At 45.4% G+C, this 26083-nt stretch overlaps 1 protein-coding gene and 1 long non-coding RNA gene across 7 annotated transcripts in view; one reads left to right on the top strand and one right to left on the bottom strand.

Moving 5' to 3' along the window:
- Positions 1–11270: 11270 nt before the first annotated feature.
- Positions 11271–26083, bottom strand: part of RALBP1 (ralA binding protein 1) — a 40817-nt gene continuing 26004 nt past the window's right edge. For all 6 annotated transcript variants that reach the window (XM_086373194.1, XM_086373191.1, XM_086373192.1 and 3 more), the window contains exons 4-10: positions 24002–24351; positions 22460–22621; positions 21337–21468; positions 17213–17320; positions 13472–13593; positions 13114–13237; positions 11271–12697 (exon numbers count right to left, since the gene is read on the bottom strand). In XM_086373194.1, the coding sequence (XP_086229320.1) occupies positions 12491–12697; positions 13114–13237; positions 13472–13593; positions 17213–17320; positions 21337–21468; positions 22460–22621; positions 24002–24351 (1205 nt within the window). In that variant the 3' untranslated portion in view covers positions 11271–12490. The remainder of the gene's footprint in view (positions 12698–13113; positions 13238–13471; positions 13594–17212; positions 17321–21336; positions 21469–22459; positions 22622–24001; positions 24352–26083) is intronic.
- LOC147346142 (uncharacterized) lies at positions 14074–18356 on the top strand. Its single transcript, XR_015153967.1, has 2 exons — positions 14074–17077; positions 17184–18356. It is a non-coding gene; the product is annotated as an uncharacterized LOC147346142 (long non-coding RNA).

Raw genomic sequence — 26083 nt, 5'->3', positions numbered from 1 at the left:
GTCAGTCCTAAAGGAAATCGACTCTGAATATTCATTGGAAGGACTGATGCTGAAACCGCAGCTCCAATACATCGGCCACCTGATGCAAAGAACTGACTCATTGGAAAAGACCCTGATGCTGGGAAAGATTGAAGGCAGGAGGAGAAGGGGACGACAGAGGATGAAGTGGTTGGGTGGCATCACCGACTCAATGGACATGAGTTTGAGCAAGCTCTGGGAGATGGTGAAGGACAGGGAAGCCTGACATGCTGCTGTCCATGTAATGGCAAAGAAGCAGACATAACTGAGCGACTGAACAACACTACTAGTAGCTGCATTTTTTTTTAAGCAGTGGCAAGAGTAACAGTCCATTTTGGGGTAAAGAACCTGGATTTAGGGTCAGCTAGAGCATCAGCCAGCTCCTCCTGTGGCACTGGGCCATGTCCTCACTGTAGGGTCCTAAGCTGGATTCCAGGGGCCTCCACACAGCGGGCAGGGGAGGACACCACTGAGTGATGGTCAAGGCCTCCCGGCGTGGGACACCTTGGACAGTGCTCAAGAGAAGGCGAGGTTGGCCCGTCAGCTCCTGATCGCGGCTTTCTCTAGTCACCCTTAGGGGTGAATGGAGCGGCAGGTGGAGGCTCTGAGGACAGGAGGACACTGGCCCCCAGGGGCAGTGAAACCCAGCGGACTCAGACATTGACGCCTCCGTGCTTCTTCCAGGTCCTCCAGAGGCTAAAAGAGACCACAATCTGGTAAGTACCCAAACTATTAATTTCACAACAAGAAATGAACAGGATCTGTGCTGGTGGCATTTAGTGTTGGGCGGCTCCTCGCGGGAGTAATTCCGTGCTGCTGTGGGACTCCGAGTGACTCGAGTGAACCGGAAACGCTTTTTCCAAATTGGAGCCTCCTGCTTGGCCAGTGTCCTTGATTGTCGCCCCTCCTGCAGCCCGTGTTGCCTGCCTCCCTCCGGCCAGGCCTGCTCCCAGGTCCCCTGTGTCCCCGATGGGGAGTCGTCCTTGAGCCTCTCCCGAGTGCCTGAGTGTCCCTCCTTAACGAAACCTACCACCCAAGGCCCCCAGCCCTCCTCTGTGACTCCTGGAGGCTTGGGGTTTGCCTTTGTGCCTGTGAGCTTCCCCTTGAAGCCCCCGAGGCTCTTGTGATGCCAGACCCCTGCAGTCTTTCTGGAACTTGCTGGAACCCTGAATTGGCGAGGGCTGAGTCACAGAGCTGGCCTGGTGACGCAGCCCACAGGGTCCCTCCCACCCCTGTGTGGCACTGGGTGGGCCTGCTCCTGGCAGCCCGTCCCCAGGGGATGGGCGCCAGGACCCTGGGGGGTGGCGAGGGGTGGTGTGTTGGAGATAGGGAGCAGCCAATGTGAAACTGAGCCCAACAGGAAAAGCTCTGTGTCTCAGGCACCAGCTGCCAGCACTGCCCTCTCTGAGGTTCCAGGAGATGGAAGCAGTGGGCAGCAGGAGGAAAAAGCAGAGGCGCCCAGGAGCCCAGAGCCGAGCCCCTGCCTCCAGAATGGTGGGGGTCCTCCAGCCCAGAGCAGGTGAGCCTGGGAGCAGACGTGGGGGAGCAGGCCTTTGAGGCTCCCCGCCTTCGCCTTTGTGAACGTGTCGAGCCCCGCGGGGCGATGACCTGCTAAGGTCGGAGCTGGACGTGGGGTAGGTGACTGTGGAGAGGGAGGTCCAGCTCTCGCCTTCCACCAGCAACTCCAAACTGGGGGTTTTGTGACCGCTTGAAAGTGAGGGTTTTGACCCGGTGGAGATTTGACCTTGAGGACATTTTGACTATTTATAAACACAAGAGTTCCTACTGTGACCCATTTTTGTTGAAGGCCTCTTCTGTGAACACTACTAAGTCAATATTCTACAATGTTTACGTAGAGGACTAACCGACTAGTTTTAGTCCAATCTTACGACAGTTATTTTCTTTTTAATTTTTTTCCTAGAAAAACCCTAAGCGATCAGATTGTAGTCCCTGGAACGTTTTACAGCACTATTATAGTTTGATTTCTGCTGAATCTTTTTGAGGGCACATTTTGCTGGTTTAAATTTGACAAAATCGGACACAGTTTTAGCCTAACCACGTGATTCTTTCACCCTCATCAGCTGTGTTTCGTGTTCAGGAGTCAGCAGTGGTGGTTGATTGGCTGCAGACGTCTCCTGGGGGGACTGGTGTCTTCAGATGCTCCATGGCAGAGGCCATCAGCCGCTCCTGCACTGGGCTCATCCCGGAGTGTCCCAGCGAGAGCGGGTGGGCAAAGGGTGATATGGGGACTGGTCCCCAGGCAGACGCCCAGGGGAGGACGGCCTCACAGCGGGCAGTGCCAGGCCCGGAGGGCATTTCCTGTGGCTCAGACAGAACAGAAAAAAAGACAGTGGAGAGTGCATGCCTGTGTACATGCGGGGCTGTGTGTGTATAAGTGTGTGGGTGTGTACATGCTCATGTGAGGCTGCCACCTGACATGTCTTTGATGGTCCTTCATTTGGAGATTTTTCTGGACTCTTAGTGTGTTTTGGCTTTCAAGTATCTTGTGTAGGTGATTTAGGACAGTGCTGCTCAAACACCACTGTGCATTCAGTCACCCTGGAGCCCATGAAAATACAGCCAGTGACCCAGCCGGTCCAGGTGGGGCCTGAGGCCAGCGCTCCTACCAGAGCAGGGGGACCCCATGGCTGTGGGGTCTTGCCTTACCCAGATTAACACTCTTTCCATAACTTTATCTTAACCCCCAACAGCACAGAATCAAAATGACTGTTCCACACTCAGCATTTGCATTTTATTTCCTCAGTTGCAAGTCAGTGCTTTGAGATGCTCTGGGTGTCACGCCCACAGGCGACAGGTGGTCACAGCCACAGCAGCTGCGATGGCAGCGCAGAGGTGAGCTGCAGGTGGGCGAGCCCAGAGCCCGGGGTTCCCAGGGCTGCCCTCCTGCAGGCCCGGCGGGCACGGGGGGTGAGAGCGGAGGGGAAGGATGTCTGCTATTAAAGCGGCTTCTCTGGTGCCTGAATACAGCCCCCAGGCGGCAGCATCAGCCCTGGTGCGCCTGCTCAGTGGGTGTCCCCACGCTTTTACACACAAGGCCAAGAGCCAAACCCAATCAGTTATAATCCGTTCTGCTCCCCCAGGCCCACCTGCTCGAGCCGTCAGCGGGCCATGCGTGCTCTCCTGCACTCACTACACTGGGTCCCCCCACCTCCCCCAACCCATCTCCCCCAGGTATCGCCAGCTCTGACCTGCACACCGCTAGGGACCTGTTTACCCTTTTGTATCAGGGTCATCAGCCCAGTCGCTAAGGCAGCACTGAACTAAGTCGCTTTAGTCTTGTCCGACTCTGTGTGACCATATCCTGCCAGGCTCCCCTGTGCATGGAATTCTCTAGGCAAGAATACTGGGATGGACTGCCATTCCCTTCTCCAGGGCATCTTCCCAGCCCAGGGATCGAACCCATTTCTTAATGTCTCCTGCACTGTCAGGCGGGCTCTTCACCGTCAGTGCCACCTGCACCCGTAAGGCAGGGCGTGCCAGACTGAAAATAAACATACAGAAAAGGAGAGGAGAGCCAGTAAAGACAGCTTTTGAGGTCACTGCTTTAGGCAAAAAGGCTCAGGAAAAAAGAAAAAAAAACAGGACACCCAATGAAGTGTGGAACAACCTTACATTCAAATACTAGTCACGGTTGACCTGAAATTCCACTGTAACAGGGCGTCCGTGTACATGGCTGCCTCCTGGTAAGGCCAACCGATGTCAACTGTTGTCTAACTGGGAGCCACACCTCTGCTCGGGGCCTCTGTCCCCAGGGGGGTGGACCGTGTGTGTTGTGGGCACCCCGCCACCAGCTGAGCTAAGGTTTCATCCAGAGAACACGCAGGCCCTTCCGCACTGCCGCCCCTGGTCTGAAGCCTTACAGCAGTAAAGGATACACTTTTTTATCCCCATGTGAGAAGCAATGGAGTTTGGGGTGGGCCCTCCTTCAGAAGGCTGCCAATACCCCCTCCACCCTGCAACCCCGAGTGCAGCCCTTGCTTTCTCCACTTGCAGCCTGGACGTGCAGCGCTGCCTGCAGCTGTGAGGCCTGGGACACTCGGCTCAGATGAGCACCATGCTTGTCCCTTCCCCCCACGCCCAGCTGTTCCAATCTCGTTGGAGGTTGGGGTCCTGTTTGTCGGCTGGTGCCAGCTCATCCCCTCTCGGACTCAGGGTATGTGCGGTGCCGGCAGCTACACCCAGGGGCTCTGTGCCTCAGTCTCGACTTGGGCCCCAGATGGAGAGAGGTTTATGTACAGCCCTGGCCAGCTCTCCCAGAAACGAATCTTCAAGCCAGTCAATCAGGAAGCACCTGACAACCCCCGACATCTCCTAAAGGCAAGTAAGTACACACCTCATTTCATTGTGCTCAGCAAATTTGTTTTTTTTCTTTAACAAACTGAAAGTTTGTGGCAACCTTGAGTCAAGCAAGTCTATCCAATAGCAACTTTTAAAAATTAAGGCATGTAAGTTGTTTTATGCAAAATGCTATTGAACACTTAACAGACTACAGTGTAATGTAAACGTAACTTTTATAAGCACTGGGAAACCAAAGCCCTCCTGTGACATGTTTCATTGCAATATTCTCCTTACCCACCACGTCTCCAGGTCTGCTGATGACCTCACGATAACCCACGCACCTTTAGCCCAAGGTCACTTCCTGTTCCTGCTCCTTGGAACTCCTTTTAGCTGCTAGAGTGCGTGCCGCCTGCTTCAAGTCACTTTTATTCAAATCAACTTAAAATGTTTTTCTAGGCCCCAATTCTTAACAGTTATGGCATCAGAAGTGGGGCCCAGAGGAGCCCGCGATGGTTCCGCGAGCAGCACACTGCCCGGCACAGGTACTCACTGGCCCCACAGCATTGGCATCCTGAGCTATCAGACTATCTGAACATCTCTTCTTCTGGTCTGGGTCCTGGAAATCAGCTGGTGTCAGACTAGGTCAACCTGGAAACAGGACTGGGTTCAGGTTTGACTGGGTCTGACTTGTGAGCCAGCCACATCCATGGTTAAACCGGGTCTGACTTCGGCTCAGCTGGGTCCTTGAGGCCTCAGGTGAGTAAAGGTCTGAGGATGAATAAGCAGGTTAATGCTCAATCAGCGTCTGTAGAGGAGAGCTTGTAACGTAAAGGAGTTCCTGTCTCCTCCTCCACAGCATCCGTTTACCAGGAAGACACCCCCGGACACAACTTGTCCCAGGGCCTGCAGAAGGAACCCTGGGGAACCTGGAGAAGCCAGCAGGGTGAGAATCCTGCCAAAGCCAGCTCCGCCCGCGTCCGCCGCAGCACCTGGTGGGGAGGGAGGGAGTGTTCTGTTATCACCTGCTTTCCAGATCCAGACCAGCAGGCAGACAGTACTTGTGATACTTGAGTGGTTAACTGTGATATGTGACTGTGCTTTCAGGCACCCACTGCTTGGTGATCTTTTCTCTCCCTGGAACAGATGTTACCTTCTTACTGGTCTCATTTTGTGTCCTGAGAACTTGGCTTAGTTGCCATCAGGATGGAGATCAGACAGAAGTGAGGGCCGCACCCCAGTTGCTGCTCGGGTCCTACTGACTCGCCAGCTCTCGGGAATCATCTAAAGAGCTCTTCCTTTGGGCCCTTTAGGGGTTGCTCTGGATTTTGGGGGCATCTGTTGCACCCTCTTTGGGGACACCCCTTGCATTCATGGGGTTGTTGGAATACTTACCGAACCTGAACAAGATATGTGAAAGTTTTTTTTCTCTAGGTAGCTCTATGGTCAGAAGTTGGCCAAATTAGAAGCTCATATTCATAGCCTAATATGAACTTTTTGTAAGCCTTCTCTCCAAAGCTGGAATGAAACTGTATACCCACAGGGAAAGAAAAACATTCTGAAGCCTTTAGAATGTTTTAGTAAGTCCTTCTGCAAAGATACACAGCTCTAAACCTAGCACATGGGAGCTTTTGATTTTCATCTTGACTGACCCTGACCTTCTCGCTGATATGAAGAAGCCAACGGAAGATGATGCAGTTGGGAGGGTGGGCAGCACCTTGGTACCATTACCCATCTCTTGGAAGAATTTAACAACTGCACTTGTCTTACAAACCGAGTCTTCCCAAGAACACTAATGTGGCTCTAGAAACAAACCAAACCTCCACCTGTGCTTTTTCTCCAGCCCTCAAACCTCCCTGTTCGCCCCAGAAGGCGTGCAGACATCAAAAAGACAGGGACTTAGGGAGCGGAAGTCCTTCCCCGGTGGGACTTGCATTCTTTCTCTGTGCCTCTGGGCTGTAAGTGCTCTCCCTGCTTTCTCTAAGCAGCTCTCATCAGAGGAGAGGCTTCTGAAGACTAGGGCTGTTACACTCTACTGTATAGCAGTGATTCAGTTATATATTCATCTTTTAAATATTCTTTTCCACTGTGGTTTATCACATTGAATACAGGTCCCTGTGTTGTACACAGGACCTTGTTTATCCATCCTGTATGTAATATTTGCACCTGCTAATCCCAGCCTCCCAATTGCTCCCTCCCCCTTGGAAACCATGTCTGTTCTGTTTCATAGATAAATTCATTTGTGTCATATTTTAGATTATATGTGTAAGTGGTAACATATTTGTCTTTCTTACTTACTATAATAATCTCTAATTGCATCCATGTTGCTGCAAATGGCATTATTTTGTGTTTTAATGGGCTTTCCTCATAGCTCGGTGAAGAATCTGCCTGCAATGCAGGAGACGCCGGTTCGAGAAGATCTGCTGGAGAAGGGATAGGTCTATTCATTCCGGTATTCTTGGGCTTCCCTTGTGGCTCAGGTGGTAAAGAACGCACCTGCAATGAAGGAGACCTGGGTTTGATCCCTGGGTTGGGAAGATCCTCTGGAGAAGGGAACGGTTACCCACTCCAGTACTCTGGCCTGGAGAATTCCATGGACTCTGTAGTCCATGGGGTTGCAAAGAGTCAGACACGACTGAGCGACTTTCACTTTTCATGGCAGAATAATTTTCTATTGTATATGTGTACCACATCTTTATCCATTCTTCTTGATGGACATTTAGCTTGTCATGTCTTAGCTATTGTAAATAGTGCTGCTATGAACATAGAGGTGTATGTATCTTTTTGAATCACAGTTTTGTCTGGATATATGCCCAAGAGTGGACTGCTAGATCATATGGTAATTATATTTTTAGTTTTTAAGGAACCACCATACTGTTTTCCACAGTGCCTGGACAGTTTATATCCCTACCAACAGTGTAGGAGGGTTCCCTTCTCTCCACACCTTCTCCAGCATTTTTAGACTTGTTAACCATGGCCATTCTGACTGCTGTGAGGAGGTACCTCACTGTAGTTTTGATTTCCGTTTCTCTCATAGTTAACAATGATGAGCTATCTCCTCATGTGCCTAGTGCCCATCTGTTTCTTCTTTGGAGAAATGTTGTTTTAGATCTTCTGCCCATTGTTGGATAGGATTATTTGTGTTTTTTTGTTGAGTTGTATGAGCTGATTATACACTTTTGGAAATTAAGCCCTTGTTGACCACATCATTTGCAAATATTTTCTCCCATTTTGTAGGTTGTCTTTTCATTTTGTTTATTGGTTTCCTTTGCTGTGCAGAAGCTTGTAAATTAGACTAAGTCCCATTTGTCTATTTTTATTTCTATTCCCTTGGAAGACTGACCTAAGAAAACATTGGTATGATTTTATGTCAGAGAATGTTTTCTCTCTGTTCTCTTCTAGAAATTTTACAATGTATCTCCTTATGTCTACCTCCAAATGGTATTGCCAGAGTTAATTTGTAAAGAGCTCTATTTAGGTTATATAGACAGGTGTGACATAAATCATATTCTCAAAAATATGGAAATTAACCTAAATGTTTTTCAGGTTCATATGATCTAGGATAATATTCAGTAAATAAAAGCTAGTTTAAGTCTGTTGGTTTAAGTAAAACAGGCATGTCGTTAAAGTTATTGGCATAAAATATAGTATTTTTATTCTACCTAGGTTTACTAAAAAATAAGCTGTTATCTGTTACAGAATTTGTCAGCAAGAAAGATAACTTAAAATGATTAGCTGTTTAACATCCTGTGAAATTTTCATGACTGGAACGTAATTGTTGAGAACAAGTGAATTAAATAGAGGTAAGATAAACGTTTATAAATCAACTTTCCAACAATAGTTTTATACTTTACCGGTATGTCTACTTAAAAATAATTTCCAAAATCTTTTTGGTAACTTGAAACCTTAAAGTTATACTGAGAGAAGTTAAGTGATGGACATTCATTAGATATCACTGAATATCTAGATCATTTCCAAATAAGATAAAAATTCTGACACATTAATTACTGAACAAATTTTTATCCACTTTTGGTTTTAAAGATATTTGGGTTTCTCTGTAAACAAGTTTTGTGCCACATTGGAAAATTTAACGAGGATAAATATGCTTCTAGAAATTATAAAATTATTAACTAGCCAGTCCACAGAATGCTAGTGCTAAGGTAGTGCTCACTAAGAATTAAGGATTCTAAGGGTTACGAACTCTAATCACTAAGTCAGTGATGGTAACTGCTCAGTATGAAAGTAGATAAGGGAAGTAAAATGGCAGTCCCAAGATGAGAAAAGAGGAGAAAATCTGGGACAGAGCCTGGATGGACAGCACAGGCTGCAGAATGTATGTGGTCAAGCAGGCTAAGACTGAAATGGACTAAAGTTTTTCTAAAAAAATTAGTTTTATCAGTAAAATTCACTGGTGCAAAATTAAGAATTTGATTTTCCCTCTGTTAAAAGGATAAGAAGTTCTCTTCAATTATTTTTCTGTTCTTTATAAGATATTGTAAAGAAAGAGTTTGTGTTTGTTTTACCTTTTAAGTAATCTGTGTGGACAGCAAAAATTTTCTGTTACCAGAATAACTGACTCACTTAACAAAACCCAGTCTTCTAAACATTACAAGCACTAACTTTTAAGGTAAACTTCTGTATTTCCCTTTAATATCTGCTACTGTCACCTTGCTTAAATAGATAATTAAGTATCATTGTATCAATGATCTGTGATCCTACTGAATTAAATGTTCAATTCTTTTGACATTTTCTCATCAAATTACTAAATAGAGGGATTTCCCTGGTGATCCAGTGGTTAAGACTCCACACTTCCACTCCAAGGGGCGCAGGTTCCATCCCTGGTTGGGGAACTAAGATCCCTCATGCTACAGCCAAGAAATTTAAAAACAAACAAAAAAAATTACCAAGAGTCTTTTTACCTCAAAGTAAACTCAGGTTTTCCAGGAGCCCTCTGGGAAATCAAAAGATTTGCCTCGCATCTTGTAAATGAGATGTTAAATACTTAGGTTTAGTTGATACAATACGTGGGAAGAACTGTCAAATAAGAAATGATAATGATAAACCTTCTTAGGTTATATTTGTATGGACATATGTTCCTAATATATATTCCAGAAATTGAAGTTTCTAGAAATGTTTCAATACTTTAAGATAATCATTGGACAGTGAGAGTATTGTATGCCACAGAAATAACTGCATTTCCTTATCAGATGAAACCTCATCAGCTCTTTAATCACAGGCATTTTTAAGTCTTTTGTCCTTTACAGACAGTTACTGTTTTACACGTATGCTTTGGGAAAGAGATTTATGGAAAGCACCCTACAAAAGACTCGTGACCACTAACACCACTGCCAAGTTACAAGGTGTGGAACCTCGGCTGTGTATTTCACAGCTGAAGAGGGCCCCACCAGACATCTGGTCCTGTGCAGATGCTGGAGACCATGAATCAAACCAACCAGGAAGAGAAGTGGCTGACATCATGGTAGGACACTCCCTCCCAAGAGGACTGAGAACATTTCTCTCCACACCTTTTCCCAACTGCTACCCCAGGAAGGCCTCTGGGTCTTCCTACTCACGTTCTGTGAATCTTCCTCCAGCCTGGAAAGAGAATGCTATTGTTATCACACAACAGGGTCTGACACACATCTGAAGATCCCGTAGTTTGTCCATCACAAACTCTGCCCTGATGCCCAGAGCGACAGTTTCTCTGGAGCAAACTCAACCTTCTCTCTATCATATCAAGACCCTGGGTCTATTTCTCCACCTCTGGTTGGCAACCCCCAAGCCGAGGGAATACTGCATCTAGGTGCTGGGTGGAGAAAGGGACACCAGCACAAAACCACCCGTGCAGATCCTGGCATTTCCCCTCCTGAGCCTCAGACTAAGCCACAGTTAGCAGAAGGCATTCATGATTCAAAAATCCCTTCCCTTGGCAGCTCTCCACTGCCCTGGCTAGGAGAAGGTACAAGAGGCTGTGGTCAGGGACCGCTCCTAAACTCAAGACATTGCAGATGCTGCTGCTAAAGCAAGAGCTGCCCAACAAAACCCCGACTGGCCGGAGTTGTTCTTGACTCCAGAAAACTGCACGGTTACCTTTAGCTGAGCACTGAGGTGTCTGCTCTGGCTAACACTGCTTGCTGTATCTGGATTAACAGCCCTGGGGAAGTGGAAACTCGGCTCCCTGAAGTCACTGAACAAGCCGCTGGGCTGCAGAAAGCACTGTCTTCAGCAGGCTCTTTCCTGACTTACATGACTTTGGTGTCTCAGGGCCCCAGACACTCACTGGTGCTGATCCTGCTGGGAAAGCCCTAATGTGTGTGTATAGCACTCACCAGCAAGCAGACCAAGATCTCCCTAAGACTGGAGCGACAACAGAAAAGGAGTAGAAAGAACCACCGACTTAGACTGTGAACCAAGGTCAGCACCTGTGAATGCCACAGATGCAGCAAGACCTGCACGAGCTCCAATGCCGCAGCTGAGAGGAGCTCCAGTGCCGTAGTCTCAGTCAGGATTCTCAGGCTGAGTCTGATTAAAAGCTAAGTTAGCAGGCCCAAAACAGAGTCGCCTAAAGGAAGCCCCGCCCTCACCACACTTGAGACCATCAGTGTCGGCTCCCCCAGAACCCGAGCCTGAAACCATCAGTCTGGAGTCACGTGACCTGCACCAAAGAGGTGATCCACTGGACAGACAGACCCCTGCCATCACCTATAAGACAGTAACCTGGCCACAACCCACCTTCCTGCCCAGTTGGGCTGGCTGACCGGGCATCATTCACAGAAGCCACTGCAGATCCAGTCCAGACAGCCGCTCAGCACCAGCCGGGGTGGGAAGAGGACACAAGTGAGTTAGCACAAAACGTCCTGCTCACAAGCGGACCTTGAAGGACACTGAAGCACGTCAGACCAGCTTCAGTGCACTCAGGTATTTCAAAGAAAGAACGGGTACAGAAAACAAGAAACTTTTTTTTCTCCCTCAAATGGCTGTTGAATTTATTTGCTTGATCAATAATGGTCCTGGCAAAAATTAGTTTACCAATGCTGAGACAACTGTAATGAAATACTGATTTTAAAAATTCATGACACCGTGATAGAAATTAGAGTTTACACAAACGAAAAAGAAACCTTCAGTATTGCCAGCAAATATAAAATAAATGTAACATGACAGACAGGACAGTAAGAAGGCTTTTATACATTTATATTTGACACCTGACCATATTTTCAGTCACCATAATATCTTCTCTCCAGGTTTAAAAAAATAGTATGCTGATTTCTATAACAAAGCTTTTTTTTCGTACAAAAATCAAATAATGGCCAACAAGTCACAACAGTGCAATAGGTAGAGAATAAAAAACCGCATTAACCAGGTGCTGAAATAAATACTAACCAGGAGAAGAGGATGCGCCCTCATGGGGTGTTTCCACCACCGGGACGTGTGGGTTTGTCTTCACAGCCCAGGGCCTCTTGGAGCCACTTACTTGGACCCAGCGGCACTGGACCCCGGTGTCTGTGCGCCGGACGCCTCAGGTAACCAAGGTCGCGGGGCGAGGGGGGGTCAGGACCACGGCTGACTCCCGAGGAAGTCCGATTCCTAGTACTCAGCCTGGCCCACCGGGCGTCCAGCAGCAGTTCACCGAGCCTGTGTGGACACCGACTCCAATCCTGTGTGAGCGCGTGGCTACCCATCGATATGGCTTATGCAGGCAAAGACACGCTTACATTCGGGCCCGAGCAAGCCACCCACGGCGCTCTGTCCTAATGGAAGGTCGAAGAAACATGCTGTGTGGACGCCCCGGTCCTCCCATGACCCAGGCCACCGGGGTGACTCGGGCGGGGCTGAGGGCAGGGTGGGGGGGCCAGCCGGTCAGGAAGGAGGCCCCCAGGACCCGCACCGCGGAGGTGTGAAGGCACGGGCGAGTGGCGGCAGCGAGATCCTGGGGACGTGGCGGGCGGGGCGGCCCCGTGTGGCTCCCCCACTAACGAGAGAAAAATCCTGATTCTGCCGTAATAAAAAAGCAAAGAAAGACGATTTTTGGTTTAAAAAGAAGCCACTCAAGGGTTAAAATAGTTATTTAAGTTAACAAAGGAAATGACTCTTCCAAGAAGCCGACAGTCTGGGACACGTCTGGGACACCGGCGTGCCGACCAGCCGTCTCTGGAGGCCCGCGCGCCCCGGCCGGCTCTCAGATGGGCGTCTCCTTCCGCTCCCTGCCTGGCGACGGCCGCGCCTGCTCCTTGGTGGGCGGGGGCGGCTCCCGGGCGCCGGGCTCGGGCTCAGCCAGGGGTTCGGGGCGCGCGCGCTGCAGTTGGAGCAGGCGAAGCTGCACCCGCAGCTCAATGATGGCCTCGCGTTCCTCGTGAATGGCCTGGTTCAGGTGGTTGTTCTTGATCTGCGGGGACAGATGCAGTGGCCGGTCAGTTAGGGGTTGCGACCCGGAAAACAGGCTGAGCCACTGCCCACGGTCAGCAGGCGTGCCTCCCTCTGGGCAGGGCCCCCTCCCCCTCTGTGGACCTGGAGAGCTTCCTCCTTCCCGGGGGTGTTTTCCTGCTCAGCACTAACACGATCTGTAAACTGTGGGGCAGAGCGAGCTGCTGCACCGGGCCTGTCTGCCGGCCCCCCCAAATGGCTCTGGGGCCAGCAACCCCGAGTGGGGGGTCCCGGGTGGGATTCTGTTGTGTCCGAGCCCCTGCCGGAAGGAGAGACAGCAGCCCAGGCCCATAGGCCCCATGTGAGGAGAGGAGCGAGTCCGATGAGCATGATGCGGACCCCAGCGCTCCCGAGGGCAGCAGCCCCGCGCATGCGCACCTCCAGCTCCTCGTTCTGCCGCTGCAGGTCTTGCAGGATGAGCTGCAGCTCGTCCTCGTCCTCGCTCTCGCTCTCACTGTCTGATGAGTACTCCTCGGTCTCGCTGCGGCCGTGCTGCTGGCGGCTGTGCGGGGACAGGACAGGGCAGGGAGCGCGTGACCCACCCGCACAGACAGGCTGGTGGTCTGCTTCTGGACTGTCCAGCTTTCTAGCGGGTCCACTCAGGATAAGGCCCACCTCAGAGGTAACAGAAGGTATGGAAGGGGGCGCTCTGCCTGGCCCTGTCACAGGAAGGGCTGAGGCTTGGACCACCCTGCTCTCCCCAGAGTCCAAGTGGAGCCCTGACCCCTGCCCTCACCTCTGGATCTCGGCGATCTCCGCCCGGAGGCGCTCGATCTCTTCCTTCTCCGAGGCAATCTGTCGGCGCAGGAACTGCTCCATGGCTAGGAGCTCCTCCTGCTCAGTCAGGATCTCATTCTCCTAAAGCAGTGACACTGGTGAGCACCTCTGAAAGTCTAGGAAAGGTTGCTCTTCTGGGGTCTCCTCTGTCACCCTGAACTGTTTACGCCCATACACACAACACTGGGGCTTCTCAGGTAGTAAAGAATCTGCCTGCAATGCAGGAGACCCGGGTTCCATCCCTGGGTGGGGAAGATCCCCTGGAGAAGGAAATGGCAACCCACTCCAGTATTCTTGCCTGGGAAATCCCACAGACAGAGGAGCCTGGCAGGCTACAGTCTGTGGAGTCACAAAGAGTTGGGAGTTGGACAGGACTAAGCGACTAACACTTCATACACATACGTTAACACACACAAAAGCTTGTAATGCACAACCCTAAAATACCCAGTTTACCTAATTTCAAGAAAAGCTTTGAGCAAAGGTAGACTAAATTGTTTGGGAGGAATGACTAGATTTTCCTCAAGACATAAAACGCTACTTAGGAATCCTTGTTACGTAAAGGATCCACAAGAGGCCAGCCAGCAGGCACACAGCAGAGTACTAGGGACTGTTTCTACCCCCAGCCTTTCTGAACACCTTCTCACAGCGAGTCTGAGGGCCACAAGGGGCCTTCGACAGTGTCACCAGGGAAGAAAGGCCCCAGCGACGTGCAGCTGTTGTCAGTATCACCTGAAAGCAGAGTTGGTGATGGAAAAGTCTTTCCTTCTCAACACAAGCTACTGTCCTCCTCAACCCATGTCCCCAGGGATAATATTTAAACAGTAAATATGCATTTAACAGAATATGCATTTCTAAAACTGACATCTGTCCAGGATCTAGCTAGCCCCTCCAACCCAGAGAAAAGATCCACAGCAGACAAAACTTAGGAGAGAACAGAGATGGAAAGCTATAGAAATGAGCTGGAAGCAGCCAAGGCCTACATTTCTTTCCAAACTAACAGGTGGCAGGAGGACAAGAACCTGTGATCAAACGTGAAAGGTGCTGCAGTCAAGTTCACTTTAAAGTCAATGGCCCAAAGTCTCCCGTGTGCATAAGAAACCCACAGAAGTCTCCAGTGTGTATAAGAAACCTCTCTTGGAGCTGTGCTCCTCACAGTCCCCAGCGTTTCTAAACACAGATGCTTATCCTTTTTATGAAAGCTAATGTTCCAAGAAACACCAGGATGAAAACTCTGAAATAAAGATGCATCTGGGACCTCACTCTCTCTTCAGGGGAGGAGAGTTGCATGACCCTGGTAGGCGTGACAGAAAAGGACTGAAACTTGTAGGACTTCAGTTATCTCTGGGATACAAGGATGGTTCAACACAAATCAGTGACTGTGATACAGCACACTAACAAAATGAAGGATAAAAATCGTATCTCAAAAGATTCAAAGAAGCACTTGAAAAAGTTCAACATCCTTTCACAATAGAAACAAAGTGAGTATAGAAGGAATACGTTGCCATGATATAGCTGATATGACAGGCCTACTACAGATAACATGGTACCCCAGTGAAAGGCTCAAAGTATTTCTTCTGAGATCAGAGAGAGGACAAGAGGCCAGTCTCACCACTTCTGGTTATGCAGTACTGAAGTACCAGCCAGAGTAACTGAGCAGGAACAAAGGTGTCCAAATTGTAAAGAAGTAAAATTGTCTGTTTACAGACAACATGATCTTATACACAGAAAACACAGAGTCCATCAAATAACTGTTAGAAGTAATAAATTTAGGAAAGTTGCAGGATACAAAATCAACATACAAAAATCAGTTGCATTTCTACACACTAACCACTATCCAAAAAAGAAATTAAGAAAACAAATCCATTAAACAAAGAGGTGAAACATCTATATACTGAAAACAATAAAATACTGATGAAAGAAATTGAAGACACTAAAGATAAAATGAAAGGTACCTCATGTTCATAGATTAGAAGGAATAATATTGTTAAAATTTCCATACTACCAAAGTGATCTACACATTCACTGGAATCTCTATCAAAATTCCAATGGGGTTTTGAGGTTTCCCCCAGAAACAGAAAAAATAATCCTAAAATTCATTCAGAACCACAAAAGACTGTAAGAACCACAGCAAACATTTTTTTTAAGCCAAAGCAATCTTAAACAAAAGAACAAAGTTAGAGGCATCACCCCACAACCAAACAGTCCAGTACTGGCATAAAAACATACACATAGACCAATGGAGCAGAACAGAGTCCAGAAATAAATCCACACACTCACGGGCAACTGATCTTTGACAAGGACGCTAATAAACAATGGAGAAAGAACAGTCTCTCTAATAAATGGTGTTGAGAAACTGGTTTTCCACAGGCAAAAAAGTGAAACTGAACCCTTACCTTCTCTCACTACACACACATCAATCACCTCAAAATGGACTAGAGACTTAAATATAAGACCTGAAATCATAAAATTATTAGAAGAAAACACAGAGAGAGTTTCTTAACATTGGTCTGAGCAAGAATTTTTTTAGATATGACCTGAAAAGCACAAATATACAACAGACAAATGGGATTGCATCAAACTAAAAAGTTTCCACACAGCAAAGAAAGTGGAGTGAAGAGACAGACTACGGAATGACAGAAAATACTGCAAACCTTACATCAGATGAGGGGTTAGTATATATAGGAAGAAGTCGAACAACTCTATAGCAAGAAAACAACCCAATTAAAAAATGGGCAAAGGACTTAAATTGACATTTCTCAAAAGAAGACATTGAAATGGCCAACAGATCACTGTCACTCATCATCAGGGAAACGCAAATGAAAACCACAATGAGCTATCACCTCATACCTGTCAGAATGGCTTTTATCAAAAACACAAGAGGTAACAAGTGTTGGTGAGGATGTGGAGAAAAGGAACCCTTGTGCATTGTTAGTGGGAATATAAATTGGTACAGCAACTGTGGAAGACAACATGGAGGTTCCTCAAAACTACAAAGCAGAGCTATCACAGTTCTAGCAATCCAGCTTCTGATTGTATAAATGTAAACAGAACACTAAAGAGAGATGTTCACTGCAGCATTATTCACATCAGTCAATATATGAAAACAGCCCAATGGCTGATGGATGAATGGATATAACAATGTGACATGCACATATTCATAAAACATAAGTATACACATGCCCACATAAATATACAACATAGACAACATAAACATACATATATATGTAACAAATATATTCTGACGTAAGAAGGAAATCCTGGCATTTAATAGCACAGATGAACCTGGAGGACATGATAAGTGAAACAAGCCAGACAGAAAAAGACAAATACCATATGATTTCACTGCTTATTTGTGGAATCAAAAAGTTGAACTCATAGAAGCAGAGAGTACAACAGTGGTTACCAGGCCTTGGAGAGTGAGTAAAATAGGGAGGTACTGGTAAAAAAAAATACAGCTGCACTTGTGTTGAAGGACTGTCTAGAGAGGTAAGGCTGATGACGACGCTGTACTCAATGGTGGATTATGCCACGAGAGAGTGTCTTTCAGGTGCTCGCATCACAGAAGGTACTATGAGAGGGTAACTGACTGTAGCAATCATTTCACTGGGTGGAGGTGCATCAGATCATGTTTATACCTTAAATATATATATGTATATATTTTTTTTTTAAAGATCTTGCAAAATAGAAGAGGTACACTTACCTGGGCAAGAAGAATATTTATGACTTCCTCGTTTTCATTCATTTCTTCTTTGGAAACATCCTCTTTTGAAAGACTGGCTATTTCTTGGGCAATCTTGGTTTCACATTCCTGTTCAATAAGAGAAATGGAAGCACTGCTCAGCCCACTGTAACACAGTCAATAAACTTACACTGTCCCCATTCCTGAAATTTCCTCCTCAGCTTCTGGAACGGAAACACTAAGAGTGGCACAGCCAGCAGAACCTCTGGATGGGGCATCTGATAAATGGGCTTTGACAGTAACGTGTGGATCTCACGCTGTGGATGTACTGGAGGAAAATGTTCAGTTCTAGCTAACGTGCTCAGCATTTCTGGAACCTTCCCATATAAACTGTCTTCCATGATCCTTCCTGTTTGGAGGGGGTCTACTTTAACCCTACAGTTAGTTGGTTTTGCCGATAGTACCAACGGCAAGTAGCCATTGTCAAGTCAAGTAGCCACTGTCTACCACAACACCAAACGTCTCCAACACCACAAAGTCCCCTTGGGCTCCTCCGCCACCTGTTGCCGCTGGAAACCACTAACCTGCTTTCCATTGCTCTGGTCTCACCTTCTTTTATGTTTCATATAAACTGAATTAATCAGTAAGCAGTCTTTTTCCTGGCACGTTAAATTTCACAACTGATCTATGTTATATCAGTAGTTTGCTGAGTAACATGCAAGGATATGAATGTACCCCAGTTTGTTTATCTGTTCACCAGCTGGTGGGCATTTCAGTCCTTTCTACTTTTGAGCTACTAATAAGACCTGTAAAAACCACTAAGTATCTACTCTGGGAGGGAACATGCCTTCTTCTGCTAGATAAACACTTAGGAGTGGGATTGCTGGGCCAGATGATAACCTGATGCTTAACTCTGAAAGAAACTGCCAAACTGTTTTCCAAAATGACTGAAACAGTCAAGATCAGTAAAGCAGAGCTCCAGCCGCTCTACGTCCCTGTCAACACTTGGTACTTTTGATACTAGTCATCCTGGCTGGTGCGCAGTGGCTCCTCATTGTGACTGCGATCTGCACTTCCTCACTGATGAACAACCTTCACACGTGCTTCTTTATCATGCACATATAATCTTTGGTAAAGAACTTCAGTAAAGTGCTGTTTAAACTTTTGCCTTTTTAAAACTGAATTTTTATTATAATAATCGTACACTCTGGTGGGGGATATTAATAATGACTGAGGCTAAGCATAGGGAGTAAAGGAGTATGAATTCTCTGTACCTTTCCCTCAGTTTGGCTGTCAACCTAAAACTGCCCTAAAAAAATACAATTTAAAAAAATTGGTTTGTCTTATTAAGTCTAAAGAATTTTTAATATATTCTAGTTCAAGAACTTTATCAAGTGTCTGTTTTTTGCAAATATGTCACAGTCTCTGGTCTGCATGTTCATCTTTCTAACAGTGTCTTTTGAAGAGTATATTTTGATAAAATATAGTTTACCAAATTTTTCTTTTACAGTTCATGAATTTTTGTATCCTATTTAAGAAATCACTCAAACAGCTCATACAACTCAATAATAAAAATTAAAAAAAAAACGAATCAAAAAATGGGCAAAAGACCCAAATAGACATTTCTCCAAAGAACACATACAGATGGCCAACAAGCAAATGAAAAGATGAAATCATCATTGCTAATTATTAGCGAAATCCAAGTCAAAACTACAATGAGGTATCACCTCACACTGGTTAGCATGGCCATCATTAAAAAGTCTACAAATAATAAATGCTGGAGAGGGTGTGGAGAAAAGGGAAACTTCTTATACTGTTGGTGGGAATTTAAGTTGGTGCAGCCACTATGGAAAACAGTATGGAGGTTCCTCAAAATACCAAAAAATAGAGTTGTCATACAATCCAGTAAGCCCATTCCTGGGCCTATATCCAGATAAAACTATAATTCAAAAAGATAGTTGCACCCCTAATGTTCACAGCAACACTATGCACAATAGCCAAGACATGCAAACAACCTAAATGTCCATTGACAAATGAATAAAGAAAATATATATACATATATCTATATATAAACACATACAATGGAACACTATTCAGCCATTTAAAAGCAATAACGCCATTTGCGCCAACACAGATGCAACTAGAAATGATCATACTAAGCAAAGTCAGTCCCCTTATATGTGGAATCTAAAATGACTCGAACTTATTTATGAAACAGCAAAAGACTCAGACACAGAGAACAGACCTGTGGTTGCCAAGCAAATGGGAGCATGGGGGAGGAATAGACTGGGAGGCTGGGTCATTTATTTCCACATAAATTTTTTTTTCACAGAGATTTTAGAAAAGCTTACTAATTTCTACCCAAAATCACCTGTTTAAATTTTGACTGGAATGGAATCCACAGATGAACTTGGGAAAACCTAACATTTTAACAATATTGTGATAAAAACATATTTCTAATTTATTTATGTCTTTTTTTAGGTGCACTATCCAATAGTTCATTGCAAACATACGGAATACAACAGACGTGTGTATCTGATCTTGTATGTTACAGCATTGCTAAACTCACATATTCAATTTTGTATAGATTTCTTAAGATTTTATACAGAGACAATCACATGATTTGTATATAAAGACTAATTTCTCTCCAATCCATATGCCTTCTTTTTCTTGTTTTGCTGCACTGGCTAAAACACCTCCAGTACAATGTTGAACAGAAGCAGTAAAAGCAAAAATCCTTGCTTGTATACCCAATCAATCCCAGAAGAAAACATTCAGACTTTTACCATGAAGTACAATGTAAATCACAAGACTTTTTTTCTGTAAATGCTCTTTATCAGGCTGAAAAGATAGAGTTTTTATTAAGAAATAAATGTCAAATTTTGCTACACACTTTTTCTGCATCTTCTGATATGATCTTATCATTTTTCTTATTTTTAGTCTGTTAATATAATGAATCTTTAAAAGTCATTTATTTCTCAAAGTTGAAATCAACTTGATAGAACCTTTGGAGCATTCTGTGAATTAATAAGCAGACATGAAGACAGCTTCAAGAAATTAGTAAAGCAGAGGTAAGCCATCCCATTCTGTCCTGGCTCTGGTTTGTTACGTCACAGTTCCTTTATCCAAGAGGGATGCAGAAGCGAGAAAGGAAGCCGCACCCACAGGGGTCAAGACCCTGTGTTAAAGGCTAATGGGTGACACCACACGGTGGACAATGACCACACGAGGCCTGGTTGGTCTGTCACTAAAACCTGATTCCAGGCCAAATCATGAGGGACTAATTAAAAACAGGCATTGTAAGCAAAAGATAACCTGGTAAGCAGAGGAGAAAGGAAAATGCACAGAGGGCATCTGCAGGTCCTAGAGCTCAGGGCAGACATCTCGTCGCTGCCTCCTCTCTGACAAAGCCACCGCCACGTCCACGCATACCACCAGCCCTCGAGCCAGAGTACTGCACTGTCTGGACTCTCAGCAGAACCACAACTGTGACCACCACGGACCACGTGGTCCCAGTCAGACGAATGTCAACTTGTGTCCCTTGGAAGTGCTCTTGGACCCTGATATTGAATGTGCACATAGGTGTTAAGAGGGGCCCAGAGATGTGGGACCTCAACCTCAGACTGGCCGGGACACTCACAGAGTCCCAGCGCCAAGCAACACACTGAGCCAGAGGGAGACCGACAGTCGGGCTTGCAAACCCCGAGCTCATCCAGCAGAACCTGTCACCTGCCTGTTTCCAGGAAAAGAAAACCCCTCCTGACTTCAGTACCTCCATGTATAAGGCCTCCAATTCCCCCGCAGCCTTTGAAATGTATCACCACTGCACTGCTTCTCACCCTGGAAACCTGTTTACAAGTCCAACCAAGCCAGAAACAACAAAACTGACATCTTTTAGTCAAACAGTGTAATTCAAAAACTCAACTTCCTAAATTAAAGGCAGCACTTCCCTGATACCAAGCTGAAGGATCAATAATCAAGAACTGGAAACATGTGAACAAATCTCCCATCAGGGAACTTCCCTTCAGAAGGGATTTGTTGTCATACTTAAAAAAAATAACTTAAAATGGTATATAAAAGATTTTAGTGCATTCTTTTTACATTTCATCATAAACATGATATACCAAAATAATAAATTTACTCACTTGTCTTTTAGCTTCTCTCAGTTTTCTCTTGAGGGCTGTCAGAATTCTTTGTACTTCCCATAATCTCTCCTCTTTCGATAAATCCTTTATCCCGCCCTGTAGATCTCGATGTAAACAATTCAAAAGAAACTCCTAGAAAGTAATACACCACACACTGAATAGGATTTCACGTCTTATCATCTTAAAGCCACATGCCATTTCTAAAGATGCAAAATCGACTACTTTTCGGTTATCGTTAAAGAAATGACATAATGGCACAGATTGTGTTTTCAAGGCTATGACTGAAAAATCCTCCTTAGTTTTTCTGCCTGAGCACTAGGTTCTAATCCATCGGCACACATTGGTTCCCAGCAGTCAATTCATATCCCTTCCCCCAAGAATATCAACTACTAAGAAACAGGAACTTGGAAATGACAGGGAAGAAAAGCAAGCAGGGATCTGATGTGTTACATGCAAACAAAAGATGCAATAATAATCAAATGGAAGTAAATGTCTTAGTCTTGAGTTTCTTACTGGGCTTGCCAAGCACACACAACTGACCAGCGCTATTTCAGAAGGACAGTGGGAAAGCACAGGATCTGGGGTTAAATCCTCGTTGTAAAACTTGGTAATAAACCAGGTGACACAGATTTACCTCTACCAACTTTCATTATTCTCATCTGTAAAGTAAGGCCAATAAAAGCAGCCTTGTTCAGATAAGGCAACATTTTTGGACTGCTTACAACATACCTGGCACCTTGCTGAACATTTTTTAACACATTATTTCATTTAAGGTCATCTTCAGATCAAACCTAGGAGAGGACTCACTTTTAAAGGCAATCCCCAAGTCTTAAGGAGGTTAAGCAATGTGCCTAATTCAGTCAGTCAGGAGCAGAGCAAGAATTTCAAGCCAGGTCTTTTGATTTCCAAACCTGTGCTCTGTGTACCATGATATCCTGACTTAATGAGCATGAATCAGCACCACAAGGGAAGTTCTGGCCTTGGTGTGCCATGAAGAGAGTGCCCGAAAGCTACATACACACAGGAAGTGCTCAAGGACCAGGACTCATGGGCGTCAGCACCCCAGTCTCCCACAGGGTCCGCGTGAGGGTGGCTCGGGGGCCGGAGGGCGGTGCGCACACACCTGTCTCCGTATCTCCTCCTTGATGCTCTCCTGGGTCTCAGGCAGTGTGGGCATTGTGGCCATGTTAGACCATCGCAGGGGCTTCGTCACTTGCTTCAGTGTCACATTTCCAAAGAGCTCTTGCACATGTGTGAAAAACACATACAGAACACGATTGCTAATCTAAAAAAAAAAAGGATTTGCAAGAAAAATATTAAAATCATCGTTTCATTTCATTTGTGTCTGTTGCCTAAGTACCTTCTTTAATCTTCAGGAGTCACAAGACATGCTTCGCTACTTAATGGCCAATTTAAAGAAGAGAATGATAAAGTACAGGTTAAGTGGTAGACTCAGCACTATGAGGGACTGGGGGAAAAGCCAAGAAAGGGACGCAGAGGCTGATTATCATTGATTTATTCTGTTTTAGCCCTAGAGCATTAACTGAGTTTTTAAATCCTATGTTCTTTATTTTCCAGTTACTATGAGGCATTCTAACACACGCGACGGATCAACTGAGAAACAGGGGAGCCTGTGGCTACAGAGGTGGGCTGAGCATGGGCATCCCCACTCCAGGGACAAACACCTTCCAGGAAACTCCAAAGCTCAGGATGGAGGAGCTAAGACATCAGGATGTTAGGTGGCTAAATAGCTGATAAAAGAAACTGTTTCCTATCTAAAACTTACTCTGACAACACACCTGCATTTTCTGTGACACCATCATCCCTATTATAGAAATGCTAAGTAACAATGTAATATTTACCAAATTCTGAAAACTTAACTAACAGGAAATTTAAGGAACATCTTGTTTCCAAGCTATAAGCAATGAGCAATGAAGGAATCTTCAGTGAAAGAAAATACACTGTTATACGTAGCAGTGTGCTATAACAGTGACCAACAAGTGACCTGGTGTATTCACCAAGAGGGCTTAAAACAAAAACTATAACCCCTCTCATTGTTCTGCCCTCTGTTTCTGGCCAGAGTGAAATATCAGTAACTCCAATAAAGGAACTCACACATTCTATGCCAGCACCAAGTGAGTAGCAGGAAGCGAAGACCAGGAATTTACGTTATAAAGAATCACCACCCACCTCCTTGAAATGCCTCCCCAGGTTAAGATTCTATACAATACTTTATATAATCTTCATGACTGAATTCTTCAGGTTAAGTCCCTGACCAAATGAATAATGTTAGGCCCCCTTGGGCCTGAGTCTGAATGTCTATGTGACATGATTGAGCAGTAATGCTATTTGATGGAGTAACTGAAATCTTCAAAATTCTGCGGATGAACTGGGACTGCAGGTACCCTGGCTCCTCCTCCACTAAGGACAGGTCACTGTCATCAGGAGCTGCTTACAGACCCTACACCCAAACCTGGACAATACTCATATTCCACAGGCACAGCTCAAAGGCCAACCTGCTCACCAGCTTTCACGTCAACACCATCCACACTCAGGCCAAGCCCTTGCCCACTGTCCCTGGCACACTGCTTGGTATGACTCGGCAATGGGAAGCACCCTCGCCCCAACCCCAAGGGCCCACATGTGTGCCGGGAAGGCTGTGTACCTGCACAGTGGGGCTGAGCACTATGGAAATGTTCTGGATGTTCATTTTCGTTTCCAGTTCCTTGGCAATAACATGGTCCATGTGCACGATGAGCCAGGAGATGAGAAGGCGGCTGCACTCGGGCAGGTCTTCCAACAGGCGCTGGAACTCCTGCACCTTCTCAGCCTCCGAGCTCCGGCCACACGCCTCCTCGAAGCGAGGCAGGAGCTCCTTGGTCAGCAGGTTCTCAGGCAGGTCCCGCAGGTACTGCTTCAGCAAACTGGCCACCGTGTTCGGTTCATACTCTTCCAAGTTTGGAGATTCCTCTCTGTCGTAGGCTGCTTTCAGCTCATCCACCTTGGATTTAATTCCTGAGAACATTCAAATTCAGAACAAAAAGAAGTGTTAAGAAAAAAATCAAACACACAGCTTTCTTCCCCAGCATGCCCATCATCACCCCTGGGGGAGATGGGAAAAGAGCCAACCTGCACGTTAATTGTTTATCTGCATATCGTTCACACAATTCCTCCGTAAATAAGAGAGAAAGCTACACTCTGAGGACAAATTTAGCCAAACACTAAATGATAATGGAAAAACAATATTCAGAACAAATATCACAGCAAACACAGAAACATTAAGCAAATATGCCAATCGATTCAGGGAAAATATGTTTTTAAAGATTACGTAGGCAAAAGTTAAACTACAATTCGAGAATAAGCCTTCCTCTACATGAGTGGCCAACTGCTTTTTCTAACCAGTCACAAGACTGACAATATAAAATACAACTCAGTACACACAAGCACGCTGCAAAAAGGTGTGGGTGAGTACTTTTTTTATAAATAAAAATTGTATCAAATGGAAAAGGTGAGCGCACCATCTAAATAAACTGTCTGAAAATTATTCCCCAATAAATACCTAATTTCTAATAATACCTAATATCTAATTTCTACATTTAAATTCTTTACATGTTTTCTTAATCTGAAACAGGGCTAGAACCAAAAAAAAAGTGAAACCTGGGTTACTAAAATCAAATTGTTTTGCTTTTCTTACTGGTCAGAAAGAAACACACATAAATGTTTTTAAGACACTAAGTATGTAAGTCTTGACTCCAGTCTGCATTTAAGACAGAATTCAGTGACACTGACTGCTCGCTCATGAGAGCACAAAGTAGCTTCCGCTGTCTTCAACACTAGAAACTTCAGGCCAAGGTGTGACGCCACACACACAGAACACCACTCGGCTGTAAACAAGAATGAAATCCTGCCGCTGGCAACAGCATGGCTCAACCTGAGGGTGTTAAGCTACATGAACTAAGTCAGAGAAAGACAAGGACTTCCTTTATGGAATCTAAACAAATAAAGCAGTGAATGTAACAAAAAAGAAACAGACTCAGACACAGAGAACAAGTTAGTGGTCACCAGAGGAGAGAGGAAGTGTGAGGGCTAAATTAGAGGTAGGGAACTAAGAGGCACAAACTAAATGCGCAAAATAAATACACTCCACAGTGCAGCACAGGGAATACGGCCAGCATTTCACAGCAGCTATAAACGGAGTATAATCTTTAAAAACACTGAATCACTGTGCCGTATCTCTGAAACTTAACACTGTACATCAACTATACTTCAATTACAAAAAAACTTTAGGCCAGTTATTAAAAACAAGCCACGAACTGAGGCTGACATTGTAATGGTAAACATTACAAAACCTTTTAATGGCATCACAATAAATCAATAACTTAATCCAGCACTGACAAAATAAAACCAGCAATTCCAAATAGGAAAATAATAATATAGATTTTATTTTGCTATAATCTTCATTTTGAGGTGGAAAAGTTAGAAAATAATTCCTATTTTCTTACTTTTCTGAATAAAATATGGTGAGTGATAACTTTAATTGAAATTCCTGACACCCTCCTCTCTCTCTCATGAACACCTTGTAGATACATAATTTTGCCCCAGCAGTGCCTGCCCAGAAAATGGCACAAGTGAACAATTAGAATATGTGTTTAGTCTGTTACTCAGAAATTGTTACCAAAATGCTTTCCTTTTAAAAACTGAACACTTCGAAGTCCCAGGTACAGAAAGAGCAGATGACAATAGATTA

The sequence above is a fragment of the Bos grunniens genome, chromosome 24 (assembly GCF_055505025.1).
Source record: "Bos grunniens cultivar Pamir isolate PY7600 chromosome 24, Bosgru_T2T1.0, whole genome shotgun sequence".
Classification (NCBI taxonomy): domain Eukaryota; kingdom Metazoa; phylum Chordata; class Mammalia; order Artiodactyla; family Bovidae; genus Bos; species Bos grunniens.
This window is presented reverse-complemented; position numbering and strand designations above follow the sequence as displayed.